Source organism: Stegodyphus dumicola, chromosome 2 (genome assembly GCF_044657685.1).
Source record: "Stegodyphus dumicola isolate Sdum_Otavi_A_Nest chromosome 2, ASM4465768v1".
Classification (NCBI taxonomy): domain Eukaryota; kingdom Metazoa; phylum Arthropoda; class Arachnida; order Araneae; family Eresidae; genus Stegodyphus; species Stegodyphus dumicola.
In genome coordinates, this window is record NC_140769.1 from 59724229 (window position 1) to 59740412 (window position 16184).

The 16184-nt window shown below is 31.4% G+C and overlaps 1 protein-coding gene across 3 annotated transcripts in view; it reads right to left on the reverse strand.

Annotated features, from left to right (window-relative positions):
- Nucleotides 1-485: 485 nt before the first annotated feature.
- The window catches only part of LOC118193410 (uncharacterized), a 74217-nt gene continuing 58518 nt past the window's right edge, over nt 486-16184 (reverse strand). For all 3 annotated transcript variants that reach the window (XM_085810700.1, XM_035364490.2, XM_035364491.2), the window contains exons 6-7: nt 11600-11768; nt 486-939 (exon numbers count right to left, since the gene is read on the reverse strand). In XM_085810700.1, coding sequence (XP_085666826.1) covers nt 563-939; nt 11600-11768 — 546 coding nt within the window. In that variant the 3' untranslated portion in view covers nt 486-562. The remainder of the gene's footprint in view (nt 940-11599; nt 11769-16184) is intronic.

Genomic DNA, 16184 nt, shown 5'->3' on the forward strand with positions numbered 1-16184 from the left:
AAATGAGCTTTTTGTAATAAACTTAGAAAGAAAAAATTTAAAATTTTTTTTGTGTTAGGCATAAAAAATTTAGCACTTTTCTAACAAAATATTCTGTAATTTACTCTAAAATTCAAAATGCTTCAAAAGCTCATTTCAGTATAATCAGATAGGTATACTTTAATTACAGAAAAAATTTCAAGCTTGTATCTACAGCAGATTTTGAGAAAAGGTACATCGAAAATGGTCAATTTAACATTGTCGGTATAGGGGTTTCTGATACCCTTTAAGGATTATGTATTCTAAACGTATAAAGAAAGAATTAGACTAAAAGGCACACTGTATTAAATATTAATAATAATAACTTGAAATAGGGGGTGCTGCAGTTCCACAGTGCTTATTACAAGCCGCCACTGGTCAAATAGTATACTGTAAAAGTGTAAAAGTATTTGGTGTGCATATGGAATGGGCTTGTTCCTAGATAACATACTCATAGATTATACAGTTTTTTTTTAAAATTTATAATTTAAACAATTCAAAATTTACATATAAGTCAAAATATACATTTTTACAAGTGCAAATGTTAGTGCATTTTAAACAAATGTGACACATCTCTCCTTTTCACTTCTTGGTGAGATTTATGAATATTGTACCACTTAATAACATATATGCTTTCATTAGTTGCAGCAACTATCACAGGTGAATCATTATCATGTAAAATGTCAATGGCAATTATTGATGCATCACTTAACTGTAAAGCGAATGCTGGGTTAGACAGTTGAAGACTGCCAAGGTGGTCATCATCTGGAATGTGATATAGAAACAGCTTGCCATTCTCTCCTCCTAAAGCTAAAATAGTACCACTTAGTGCCACAGTTACAAGTACAGTGTGTAAATATTTCATTAAATAGTGATGCCTAACCATTTGTTCATTGACATACACAACCATTTTCCCATCAGCTGAAAAATACAATTACAAAATTATATATATTTATTTTAAATATAAATATTATTAAAAAAAAAAAGAAACAAACAAAAAGGGAGATATTTCAAATACAAAACTCAATTTATTCAATTACAAAAACTTACTTTACTTTCTTAATGCATGCTTAAAAAAGCATCAGTAATTGAATTTAATGTTTTGTAAAGATAAAATGAGTGTGTGAAATCTAAATCAAAATTCTAGTAAATACAACTCTAAATAACATTAACTTGAAAAAATTCTTATGGTAAATTGAACTCCCCATTGTAATACTGACACTTTAATATTGGGCATACCAACTGACATTAAAAATACTAGTTACCTGCAGGGAACAGTAATGCACATTTTATGTAAATGGGCATTTTATGAATAAAAAAAAAAAAAAAAAAGGAATAAAATATTGATTATTATTTTAATTACTGTAGCTATTAAATTACATGACATATTGATTAAAATATAGAATGTGCATGTTTTTTCAAATGCCATAATACTTTCATTGTTTATGCATTATATTGCCATTATTACATATAAACTGCCAGCTGATGTTATGTAGTGTGTTTTTAAAGTAAGGGCTGTTTTATTATATGTACTAATATGTGTCATGCTGGTAGCAATGAGCGCTTGCGTCATGTTCTGACATTCCTTGGAAACAACTGTGCTCAGTCGCAGCTGTGTAGTTAAACTGTAAGGTCTGTTCTGTGTCTTGTTATGTTCAAGATTATGGAATCGCTTTCCCCGTGTGAGGTATGGTCAGTGATACGTTTTTTGTCGGCAAGAAACCTGTCTACTGCAGACATTAACTGGCAGATTTGTGAAGTTCACAGAGCTACTGCCGTGAGTGAAGGCAAAGCGCATAAAGCCCTGTTCACATGCAATGCTCCTTCGCACAGCTGCCGTTAGCAAGAGGAGAAAAAGGAGATATGAAAGAGTTTTGTCTTTAGGACCCATTCAGAAGATCACCGTCTTCCTTCCCTTTACACCTAAGCCTCTGTGAACAATCATGTCTCCAAATCGGCAGATTTCTAATACTGTTTACACATTTTTAACGTTGTTTACTGTTATTAATTTTGTAATCTGTACTTCCGCAACTGGTACCTGAACTTTTGTAATGGTTCCTGAAAAATATATGCTTTTTAATTATTATTATTATTATTTTATAAGCTATTATTTAGTTCCCTCTTGGAGCTTGTCGCTGTGGTTAAAAGATGGTCGTGGATTTTTAAACTGCTTCCCGATAAGATAGAGAACTCAAACTTTGTACATACACTGCTTGTGGATGTGGTGTCACATTTTTGATTTTTAGAGGATTAGATGTTTTTCAAATTTAAAGTTAAACGATTTTTTTGCAAATATTAACAAATAAACTGAGAATCTCAGAATATTATAGTTTGCACCATAACACACCGTGGAGGAAAAAAAAAATTAAATGAAATTTATAGCGTAATTTAAAAAAAAATATTTTGGGAGAATTTTTTTAAATTGTTCATATTTTTAGACTTTTTGACGCCCATTAATTTTAAAATTTCATATCTAAAAATATATCGGTTACAAACTTCTGACATTTTCACAGCTTACAAAACAAACTTTTCGCGTTTAAAAAAATGATAAAGAAAATTAATTCGATGATTTTTTTTACTTTTTTGAAAGATATGCAATAAAGCAGAATGCGAAATATTGGTTCTTTTTGGGCATCAATTCGAAACATCAGTTTCAAAGTAATAATCTCATTATACCACACTATTTTTATGACGTTATTTATGCTATATAATTGTTATTGTTGTCAGTTGTTAATTCAGCGTGAGATTGGAGATATTTCTGAGTTAACTTTCTCTTAAGATGTGTTTGCATTCCGTTGTGTTCAACATTCTTATTAGATTGAAGCATAACTACTGATTATACTTAGTGATATTCTAAACACTTTTACGAGTATTTCTGTGGAAAATTCCAGAACTTTGAAGTGGTTCTGTTAATAAAATAAATTTAATTAAGCTATCATCAGATTTGAGTGCAATGACAATCATTTACGAACTATTAGCAATCTAATTCAGAAGTCAAACAACAAAAATCAGCATTATATTTTCAAATTTTCACAGTACGCTGTGATGCTGATTGAAATTAACGCTGATTTTTGTTGTTTGACTTCTGAATTAGTATTTGTTCAGCATGTTATTGTGGCTTTATTGTCAATCTATTACAAACCCGTACACACACAACAATATTATAATTAATTAATGTATTAAAATTGTTTTGAACGTCTTTCACACACACACACACACACACACAAAAAAAAAAAAAAAAAAAAAAAAAAAAAAAAAAATCTGCTTGCGTTTTATGAGTTTTTGCAATTTTTGTGGCCACATAAGGTTTTAAAAAAAGGTTTGTAATTTATGTTTATATTTACCAATTGAATAAATAGCACTAGGTTTGATTTATATATATATGTGTGTATTGAAATTCAGTAATAAAATTTTAATGATTTGAAATAATTAAATGTCTATTTAGACAGTTTGTATTTTTTAAACTGCAAATGCAAACTGAGAAACCTTTTGCATTTTTTTTCGATAAATCCTTTTACTTAAAGTCCTAAAACATATACAGGTATGGACTAAATTATTTATTTAAAACATATACAGGTATGGACTAAATTATTTATTTAAAACATATACAGGTATGGACTAAATTATTTATTTTTTTTATATACAGGTATGAACTAAATTATTTATTTAAAACATATACAGGTATGGACTAAATTATTTTATTTTTACTGCTTATTTAAAATTATATACTTTATAGAAACAAGGATGGGTTTTACAAAATACTGAAAAGAAAAATTATTTGAAATAAAAATGTGACTGAGATCATATTTGTTTTAAAGATTTTAAATAAAAGTGTATTTTTATTTTTTTCTCAGAAACTAATTCATTAATTGCAAAATCATTCCTTGAAGTTATTAAGAACACTCTAATAAATACAATAAAAAAACTGGGGGGGCTACATTGAAAATTGTAGGAGAAGACAAACATTTTAATTGTAAAATCTTTCTTCAAAAATTTAAATAAAAAAAAAAACTAGCAAAAACTTTTTTTCAGCTTAAAATTATTTTGTCTCACAAAACCATTTAATAATATTCATAAAATAGATGAAAATGCTTAAATAAAAAAAAAATCATTCAAAAGGTACCGAGTCCCTTGTCACACTGAAGCCGATATGCACTTGTCTTAACTTTAGTTTTAATTTGAACGATATTTCTGGAATACCTAGCATCAGATAACCTTGTCTGCATTTGTCTATAATTTCCGTATCTTGTACAGTTCTATCTAATTTTTGGGGGGATGCTATCACATCACCAGACATCTATCAGCGCGATTGTTTCACTGACAGTCCAGTGAGCAGTAACTAAAATTAAGTGAACCACGCAATATAGTACGGGAAATCTCCCCATTTGCCCTGCTCTCGAAAGGTAAGGAACATTCAACCAAGTTCTACCTCCAATTCGGCGAGGCAGTTAATGCTTGTCCCATGTGAATGGAACGCGTTGGAAGAACCGGTTTTCGCTACGGGTCGAATCTGCTCTTGTGAACGGGGCTTAAGTGGGTCAGAGATTTCAAAGCTGGCCACGTCCATGATGAGCCCCGCTCCGGCCGCCCATCTGTTATCACAGACAATATGGTGGCTTCAGTTGAAGAGAAAATTCTTGAGAACAGATGCTTCACCATAAGCAATTTTTCAAACACATTTCTTAAAGTGTCTAGTCCAGACACTTCAAGAAATGCAACGACAATGTTCATGGCCATGACAATGTCCATGATGAGTCCCGCTCTTGTCGCCCATATGTGATCACAGATGATATGGAAGCTTCAGTTGAAGCGAAAATTCTTAAGAACACATGCTTCACCATAAGCACTCTTTCAAACAAATTTCTTGAAGTGTTTAGTCTAGGATGTGAAAACGGCCGTGATATCTTGGTTACTGCAGCAGGTGGCAAGTTTCTCTGAAAAGAGTATTTAAGCAGGGCTTAATTTCTAAGATTAGAAGTGCTGGAGTCCTATGGAAGACCATCAGCAAAGAGGGACAAGAGTAAATAAATAAATAAAATGACTATTAAACTCATTAATAATTTAAAATTAAATAGTTAATTATTACCAAATTAATTAATAGTCATTTAATTAATGTTTATAAATTGTTATTTAACCAATAATTATTATATAATTAATTCATTATAATTTAATTGATAATTATTAGATAATTCATTAATTATAATTTAATTGATAATTATTAGAGAATTAACTATTATTTATTGAAATAATTAAAGATTGAAGTAATTAAATAATTAAAATGTAAAGAGATAAATTGAAATTTAATAAGCGATTTTTAATATAAGTTTATTGTTAAAATAAAATTTCTATTGAAATTGTTATTCATTTACATAAAAGAAGTACCGCAGCCTTCGTATTCAGGGCTCCGGTGCGTTCCTGCTAGAATTATGATTTATTACAAAAAATAAGAAGCACCGGCCCAATTTAAGCTCTGATCATGGGGGAGGTGAAATTTTTTTTTTATCATCACGAAAATTAAATATATTTAAAGTATAGCTGATGAAAATTCCAGGGCGAAACAGAATGAGGGTATGAGTGGGTGGAAACAAAAAATGAGGGGAATTTTAGTGAGAGAGAACTTTCTCTTGGACCGCGGCTCTCTGCTGGTGTGCCAGGGGTAAAATGAGTCCTGAATCTGACTCCTAAAGGATGAATGTAAAGTTGCTGGTTACGCTTCCTCTCATTAGTGGGTACTCTGGGAAGACAATGTATAGGACATGCTTGAGCAGTTTATCTCAATATTTCACTCCTATTATACTCGCTGTCACTTAACGCACATTTAAGAACTAAATTTTCCTTCCTGCAAGGATAATTAACTGTAAGCATCGATAACAATACACTAGATATGATGGCATGGTGAGAAATTTACGTGTTTCTAAACAAACTCCCCTAAATTTATTTTGCCCTTCTTAAAGGGAAAAGTTTCCGCACGTGAGTGACAGGACTTTACTTGAACGTCTTATATTCTCATGAGTTCGTATTTCTAGGGAAATAGAGTATTGCAAGGTCTGCTTATTGTTAAACTAAAACGTTAGGAATTCTAATTATTTTTCCCATTAAATTGTGGTTCAGTTTTATAAAAAGAAGTTCTGGAGCTCATCTTTTTAGGGCTCTGTTGCGCTCCAGCTAAAATTGTAATTTATCTTAAAAATTGAGAAGTACAGGAGCCGGGCTCCGGCACAATTTAAGCACTGTATTTAAGATCTTGTTCTAAGGTATGATAAGTGTTTAAACAAACTTGGCAACTATGTTGAAAAATAGAGAAACATGTGTAGATTCTGAAAATAAATTTGGTTTTTGAAAATTATCTTTTGTTTGGTTTTTATTTTCAAGCAGCCTTTACTTAAAAAACACCGCTCATATTTTCTGTAGGTGATGCAAGCTTTATTAAAGACACCCTCTGGCATGCCCCATTATTAAGAAAAGTAGCATTTAGGGAAAGACATCTTGATTTTAAAAAATGACCAGAAAGAAAAATTAATTTTCCTTTCAGTCACTTGCTGAAAGAAAGATTTGAAGAGTTTAAAGGATCAGATTATTTTGATTATGGCAAAGCATACTAGGGTTGAAGGCATAAGCAGTAAAAATGAAGTTAAAAACTAAATGGGCATGCTAAACCATTTAAGCATTAGTAAAATAGGCGCTTTCACAGGTGGTCTATTTAAAGCATTCTTCACCTTAGTCAGATAACTTGCCATGTTTGAATTAGGTTATTCAAACATGGCAAGTTATCTGACTAAGGTGAAGAATGCTTTCCTGGCAACTTTAACTTTCTACAGCAAACTTACTCATATTCGTATTACATGTGGATAGAACCAACCATGCAGCCAGCCCGCCATGCAGACCACTTAGGTCAAACTCCCAGTATTCAGTGGTCTTAATCACTCGGCCACTGATGGGGCAACAACCTATTTGCTTCATCACAAACAAGATCATGCTTGGAACAGAGAATTTCCTTTCAAACTATAATACAATTGGATATCAATTCTGAAAAATACAGCATCCATATACAAAGCTTTGTAGAAAACAACAATAAAAGAACTACTTAATTAAGCCATTCATATTATCATTATCTGCCTATGGGAAAGGATGCTTTCATGGAAAGCCTGAAGGAATTTTAAGCAATATATTAAAGTTGAGAACGTTTAGAATAAAGTGGTCCAAGTATAAAACCCTTTCTCAAAATCTTAAGTCATCAACCCCATTTAAATAAAAATATTTCACATATAAATATGTTAGGTGTTTGAAAAAGATGGCTGGAGGAATCATTTCTATCAATGTTGATCTTAGTTACATAATTCTTATTACAAACTTCTGAAAAAACAAGATGGAGAATATAATCAAAACCTCAGTACCGAAGAAAAGATATTTTTCTGATATCTATCTTTTTATACGATCCTTATACAGAAAAATTTCAATTAGTAAAGTGCAGTATTCTCACACAAGTTTAATGTAAAAAGTTCCATACTTTAAGTGAAAGAGTCAAAGAGATTTAGAGAAGAAATTTACCATTAAGATTACTCTTCAACACCTATCATTAAATGATTTTAACCTAATTCAGGAGAAACTACAAAATGAAATATACTTATTTTTGCAATGAATGGCTCCATACTGGATAAAATAGTATTCATTCATAAGTTCCAAGAAACTATTAATTACCATCAGCTATTAATTTTGCACATGAAGATAGAAACTTTTAGGCATTTAACTTCTTAAAGTATAATGACGATTTCATTCAGTGAAATTTCTGTCCTTAAGAGAGTTCAAAGAGTTTGATTTCGAGGTGCCCGTTTGTGTTGGGCAAGAGAACACGTCTCCTGGACCAGTTAACAATGGGCGTCTGTTCCCTTCACAGACGAGTCCAGGTTCACACTGAAAAGTGATTTAGGTCATCAACTGATCTGAAGGGAACAACACATTAGATACAACCAATCCCACATTGTGGAAAGACACAGTTACAAAAGTGTGTGGAATAACGATTTGGACTGGGATCTCTCTCAGTGGTCACGTTGGCCTGCATGTGTTCCATGGAGGAACTTTGAGCGATGTGAGATATTGAGACGAGATCCTTGATCAATGTGTCTGCCCATATGCTGCTGCTATTGGTCCTGGATTTCTTCTGATGGACGACAATGTGCAACCGCGCCAAGCTCGGGTTGCTGAAGAATATCTTGAAGGTCACAGTATGGAGCAGATGGAATGGCCAGCTATATCCCCAGACCTAAATCCAATACAGCAGCTTTGGGATTACCTTGGGAGACAGGTTGCTGTTTTAAGTTCTTCTCCTAGGGCATTAGATGAGCTTGAACAAAGATTACTCTGTGTCTGGTCGTTGCTTCCCATTTCACTGACTGACAACTGAATTGACAGCATGGAATGTCACTGCCCCCAATGTATTACAGCTAGGAGCAGACACATTCCTTATTAGAACCCATTTTTTTGTAATGTTACCACCCCAATTTTCCTCAAAACACTGCGGTATACTGCTTCTCCAAGACTGGATTTCTCTCCCAAAAGCGTATTCCTCCCCACCCCCAATTCATCTTTGTGTTGAATTTTAGGAACATTCTATGTCACGTTCATTAAAGAACTGTTTAGTGAACATGTCCTATAAATTTGTTTCTATGTTGCTTCATTCTCAAATTAGATACAAAAAAACATGCTGTTCCTTAACTTTTGGAGGGCAGTGTATATTAGCAAGAATTTTTATGATTTTAAATAAAAATTAATTCATAATATAGTCTAGAAAATGTTAAAATATTGAATATAAGTGATTAAAATAGAATATTTTACCAAGGTTAAGTATTGCTTTTATTTCTTTGTATCTTTAGCCTTTTTTTACATAAAAATATTAATATTTCCTCAATTTGAAAAATGAATTTTCCTTGGTTCAACTTACTTTAAAAAGTAACTTACTTATTCACTCTTATACTCTTTTTCTAACAACAGCATACAAATGGTAATCTGCTGTATACATGTAAACATAAATTATATGAGAAAATACAAAAAATTATACAAGTTTACAAAAAGAAGTTCACATTCACTGCACTCTGGAAATCCTACTTCAGCAAAATATTAAAATTTTAATTATCTTTTAATTATCTATGAAATAAGCAGGTAATTTAATAACAAAGCAGTTAAGAGATTAAGTAAAACTCACTGGAAGTTTTAAGTGCATGGGTCTTTATATGAAAAACTGCAGCATTGGACCCTGCTTTCTGCATCTTTGAAAGGATAAAATGGTGTCATCTTCATTACCAATATAGTCAAGATGCTAATTCAGAAGTCAAACAACAAAAATCACGGTTATATTTTCAAATTTCCACAGGACTAGTTTCGATGGTTTTAACGAACCACCATCATCAGCTGCAAAAGCGCAAATGGCGCCAGCTGCAAAAGCGCCATCGAAACTAGTCCTGTGAAAATTTGAAAATATAACGCTGATTTTTATTGTTTGACTTCTGAATTAGTATTTGTTCAGCATGTTATTGTGTCTTAATTATAGTCAAGATGATTAGGCCTAATGTATTGTCAACAAATGAGCTCAGGTTGAGACTAAATAACAATTTTGCATAGAGTTTCTTCTGAAGAGAGCAGGGAACATGCAATCTGCCACCACATATTTATGAATGACATAGTTTCCAATCTGGCAATTTATTTATTTGGGGATGAATCATGTGAAATGGCTAGATCAATTTCTATACCTAAAACAAAGATTCTGTAAATGTGCAGAGGTATAAAGGCCGCTTAGAGGTTATTTGAATACCAATGACTGCTGAAAGTTTCCAAGCCAAATGTCTAATTGTTGCATAATGGTTCAATTTTACTGAAAATGACAAATAATGACTTCCAGATAATGCAGTTATTCTCACATAACTTCAACCAGCAAAATCACTAATTTTCATGTGCTTAAAAAGCATTTTCAGATTGAGATCAAGCTTTGGAAGACTCAGTTCTCGGAATATATCTAACTGTATTTTACCTATCTGGAGTTTACCAACCATTCATCAAATCCGGCCTTCATCTAGATGAAGTTTTTAAAACATGATAAATAACAAATGACTACTTTCAAAATTACAATTTTATATTATATACGACAATCTCATACATGTTTTCTTTTATAATTTGGACCCATTCATCTTATTTGCATATTCTGTACACTAACACCCATGCAGCACTAGGTTTCTCTGCCCAGTAGCGTATAATTACACTCAATTTAAAATAATTTCTGTACAGTTAGCATTACTTCTCCCAATATCCTTTAATTCTGAACATCAGTGTAATATGCCATTCTTTTGGTGATAAATAATGCTTGCCTAACAAATTGCAAGTATTTTACTAAACTTTGTATTCCCTTCCCTTGTTTCAAGAGAAAAGTAATATATGTACAAAAATATATGTACATACACTTGAAAAAAAAAAATCACATTATAACATAATAATTAATATATATATATATAGCTTCAAAAGAAAAAATTGAGTTTAATTAAAAAAACTAAATTTAAATACATATTTAATTAAATATTCTTTGCGCCATTGCTACAAGGAATGAAATTTAAATTTAAACAAATTTAAATTCTAAAAAAAGGAAAAAAGCCAAAATAATTTTAAAATATGCAAACATGTAAAAGATTTAATTCTCAAACTAATCTACAATATCGTTTAAATTCAGAGGCATAAGCAAATCAAATGTAAAATCTATCCATGAAAATAAATCTAGTAATTTAATAAATTAAAATTAAATTAAACAATTTTTTTAAAAAATGCATATGTGAATGATCGTAGAGTAGGCAGGAGACAGACTTATCAAGGGGAAGTTGCCTCCAAACCTAACTCTCCAATCATTCAATTCGTGTTTCGTCATTCACGCAAGCAAGGGTAAAAGACAAAACCAAAAGTAATTCCAATAAAGTGGTACCCTTAGAAATTAACATTTAAGTATTAACATTTAAGAATTAAAGTTCAAAAAGGAAAATACTAATTAAGTCTTTTGAGAAACAAGCAAGTAAAGTCAAAAATTAAACTTTTTCTTAAAAAAATTAAATTTTTTAAAAATTAATTTTTTATAAAATAATAAAAAAATCTAGAAACCAATGTATTTTAGAAATCCTTGTCTACAGAAACTTCCCCTAAACGAATATGCATATCAATAAAAAGAAACTATAAAAGAACTATACATAATCCATATAAACCAATAAGAAATAAAAAACAAAAAGAACTAATTCACAATTTTTAAAATAAATATATATTTAAAAATATAATTTCATATTTAGAAAATACTTAGATACTACATAAAATTTTTTTTAAAAAAATACTTAAAGCAAGTAAATAGTAAGTTTTAATTCTAACTTACCTACTATATGAGTGTTGGTGTCTGCAAATTTGTTTAAATATATATATATATATATATATATTTAGGATATATTTAAGGAAAGAGTAAAATGTGAAAATTCAAAGTAAAAGTGCATGGTAATTCAAATAAAATTTATGCGTATGTAGCACAATAAATTTAAAAAAAAATTAAACAAAAAAAATATTGTACCTGTTAGCATTATTATAATCTGATTTCGAAATAGGAATACAGCAGTAACTGACACCACACTTTCCAAGCATTCATTTGAATATAAAATCATAAAATGTTTCTTTTCAATCCATTCTTCTTTATCTTTAGAATACACATTTAAGCCTCCTTTACGTGATACACAGTACACCTAAAAACATTTCTTATTCATGAAAATGCAAAACATTTACAAAAAAGTGATTCATTATGTCAAAACCCTAATAACCAGTATATGCCTTTTAATAAATCTGAACTAAATATAAACAACTTAGAAAATCATAGTAACAGGCTTTACTTTCTTAAATACTGATATTATACATGCTTCTAATTTTTGCGTTTCTCAAAACAAGAAAGAAAATAATACATTTTTAATACTAGGTGGAATAATTCAACAAATACAACCTAATTTTTCATATTATCACAGTAGAATTAAAATTCCAATTAGCAGACTGTTTTGCTTTGATATTTTTTATTATTATTATTTCCAATGGCAGATTATGAACAGTTACAGCAAAAAATAAAAACAAAGAATATAGAATACAGCAACACATTGGGGGGGGGCGAAAAGCTGTAACAGAGTCCATTAATCTAACTATCTCTTGCCACCCAGTAATACTCAGTGAGAAAAGTGTCTTGTGCAGAGCAGGACAGTGGGTTAAGATGTGCGGCATCCATCACCTCTTCAGAGCTGCACAGAGTGCATATCTGAGAAGGAACAATTTTGAATCTATGAAGATGATATTGTAGGCAGTCATGTCCGGTGGCAAGGCAGAATTCAGCGACTGCCCTACGCCTTGGTCCATTACACAAATTCAGGATAGCATTCTTCCAAGATATGAGAAACACGATGATAGAGATCTTCCTGAGCACATACATTGAAAGATCTTTTAATAAGTTTCCTAACAGTATAGAAAGGCAAAGAACAAGAATTAATCTGCATGATTAAAACACCCTTTTTTGGCAAGAAGTTGGCTTTCTCATTACCTGGAATCCCACAGTGGGCAGAAACCCACTGGAGGACTATAGTTTTCTCAAGTGAAGCCAGGTTTTTGTCGATAATGTCAACAATCCAATATGTCCTGTGATATGGGATTTTTATCTAAAATGATAGCCAACAGAGGAGCTTGGGAATCACTGATTATAACAGCTCTTGTAAATTTTTCCAAGTGGCATGGTAGCTGGTACAGAGCTGTGCGAATCGCAGCAATTTCACCGTCAAACACAGAACCTCGGTCCACAGGGATGTAGAAAGAGAAAATATCGGAGAAAACTCCGGCACCAGCATTAGGGCCATCAGACAGGAGGGATCCATCAGTAATGATCTGAAGCCACTCAGGGTAAAAAATGTTTAATACTTTGAAAGCGAGGGCTCTCAAAATAGAGGGATCCATATTACATTTGGTTATTTTTTGACCCAGGTCAAGATTAGCCCAGAAAGATTTCAAATTTATTGGATTTTGTAGTGGAAGAAGTAATTCTGGTTCATTCAATAAACCAAGTGAATTTTTTAACTGAAAAACTATCTGTAGAAAGCCCATCTGGGTCTTTAGATTTCTAGTCAGATCTTGATTGACTTCCTTCCAGAGTGAAAGACATCCAGGAACTCTAATGATCTTTTCCCAGAGAACTAAGGCCTTCTTTTGAATTACAGTTCTTAAGAATTTATCACCAATTAACATAAACATGGCGTCAATCGCGGTGGTCGTCACGGCTCCAGAAACAATACGTAAGCACTGATTTTGGATTTTTTTTTGGAGTACATTTTCCACGGCCACAACAAGTGGTTCACAGCAGTAAGTCAGAAGAAGGAGGATAAAGAATAATAAGTTTTTTTAAGTTAGTTTAGTTTTTAAGAGCAGGGTTTGTCTAGTGCAACCCCACCTTGCCCCAGCAAGGCATTTAAGGACACTGAGTCTCTTCGTAGCACGGTTGGACAAGTCCTCTACATGTGGCTTCGATGTTAATTTGCGGTCAATTGTCACACCCAAATATTTAAATTTATCGCACAAGGGGATTTGGGTATCCTCATATGTCAGCTGAAGATCCAAAGATGGTGCATAAGTGAGAAAGCCGTGCAGTATGATTTATTTAAGTTCACCTCCATATTATTAGTATCACACCAAACTTCCAAAGCATTCAAGGCAGCAGAGAGTTTAGTCTCTATGTTTCTCACTGCACTTTCTTTTTCGCTGCACTGCTTTGATACTAGATCCATAACAAAATTTTCATATAAAAACATGTAACAATAGTCATTTTAACTACTATATGAAAACAATTATTTTTACTTTTTAAAAATATGAAAATTATGCTGGTAGAAATTTCATTTGTCATGAGATCTTAAAAGGGCTGGAGTATGTTATAGCAACAAATTTCACGAGAAGTTTGAATAGAAAACCAAATAAATCATTTAGCATGTTTTCAGCAATAATGCCACAGTGTAAGATAAATCATGGTCCATTGTCAGTGGAAAAAGTATTGTGTTCCTGTAAGTTTTCAATAAGTCAAAATTGGCCACAATTTAACCAATATGGAATTATAAATGAGTCATTCACTTCTCAATCAAAGCAAAAAGTTACTTTATAGTAGCATAAATTTTAAATAAAGCTCTATTGATTTTGAAGACAATCTGATACAAGTTCTTTTTTTTATGAACTAAAAATTTTTTAACAGTCAAATATGTAGGAAAACCAATATACAAACACAGTTATCTTCAACTTTTTTGTTGGGGAAGGGGGTACTATTTCTCTTCTTAGTGAGTAAACTGTGAACTGTATTTTACTCACTGAAACTCAGTAAAATAGATTAAGACTTATGGATATTATAGATATGTAATCAACCTTCATAATGATATAGCTGCTAATAAGATATGCAACTACAGTGGAACTTCAGATCATGAATGCTTCTCATAATAAATTATTTTCATAAAAAAAGATCTCAGGTAACTCATGACAAATAGTATCTCGAGTTAAGAACTTTCAAGAGAGCAACAAATTACTTTCTGTGGCATTTGAGGTAACCTCTGACACAGAATAATAATTAATACTCAGATATTTCTAAAAAACATCATTTTAATATCTGCAACTTAACTCTCACTAACAAAGTCCAGCAACAAGTGACTTATAGGAGCATTAATTCAGTCTGGAGGAAATTGTGACCAGATTATGTTACACACAGAAACTTTGCCATTAAGATGTCTTCTTCCTTTTACCCATGATATTGTGTTTTAAACAAAGAGTGGAAGTGGAGGAGTTATAGAAGATCATAAAATGTGATCCAAATGAAAGAACTGCAAAAGTTGCAAATAAAAGTCATTGTAAAGGAAATGTTTTAAAAGAAAGAAAGGAAGATGATAATAGTTCTTTGTTCCACAAAATTTCTGAAAAATGAGATAAGGTCTGAATTTCAAATAATGATATCATCCTAATAATGCTGTACCAAGCTACAGCATGAACAATGTCATCGACAATGCAGCATCTTAAAATGAGCCAGCAGCAAATCGTATTGGATAAATTTTGAATCAAAAGTCAATAAGTTTCAAGCAGAGTCAAATGGTACTAAGAGACAATAAATAAATAAAAATCCCGCCCCCCAAAAGTTAAATTTTTAAATAAGCAGTCTCTTCATTCAAATAATAATCAACTTTGCCATATATCTTCCGCAGCAATTTCCACACATATCATACACCCTACTTGACACAGATATGATAAAATTAAATTATGGTTCTGTCTATTTTATCTGCATAATATTATGTTTATCTTCCCCACCCCTAATTTAATGTGTTTTATTTGTTTTGCGGTACAAATCAGTTCACAAGGTACTGTTGTAAAGTTTAAATAAGTAATAATGCATGGTCCAGGGAAATGGATTAATCCATTTTATATTAATTCCTAGTGGAGAAAAGGAGGATATTTGGTTACAAACATTTCAGATGACAAATGCCTTAAATGAATTATGTTTGTGAAGAGAGAAACCACTGTTAATTTCCCAAATGCTTTATTTTCATAAAAGACTAAAACACATTTTTTCCCCCATTTTTCTACACTTACACGGAAAATCTCTTTTTGTAACTTTAAACATTATTTTAAGTAGCTGAAAAACAAAATTATACATACAAGGTGCATCTATAAAGTAAATATACAAATTAAAAGACCACAAGATAAAAAAATAAAATAAAATAAAAATAAAAAAATGAAAGAATAGATGCATTTTTAGAAAGAGTCACATCTCAACTCTTGTTAAGGCCAGTTTATACTAGTTATTTAATCATCTACATATTAAAATGTAGGTGTCATTTACACTTACTGAGAAGACGTAAAAAAATTTTGTTTCGAGATAGAATACATTATAAAATATTAAATTTTATTACAAAGGAGGTAAATCTGCTACGGAAACATTACAGATTATTCAAACAGTATATAGTGACACATCATTATCAAGAACAAAGTGTATGGGTAGTAAAAATGCTTTAAGTATGAGCATGAAAGCATTGAAGATGATCCAAAAATAGGGCAACCTTCAACTTCAAAGGATGAGGAATATGTGGAGAAAATTTACTCTTTGGTAAAAG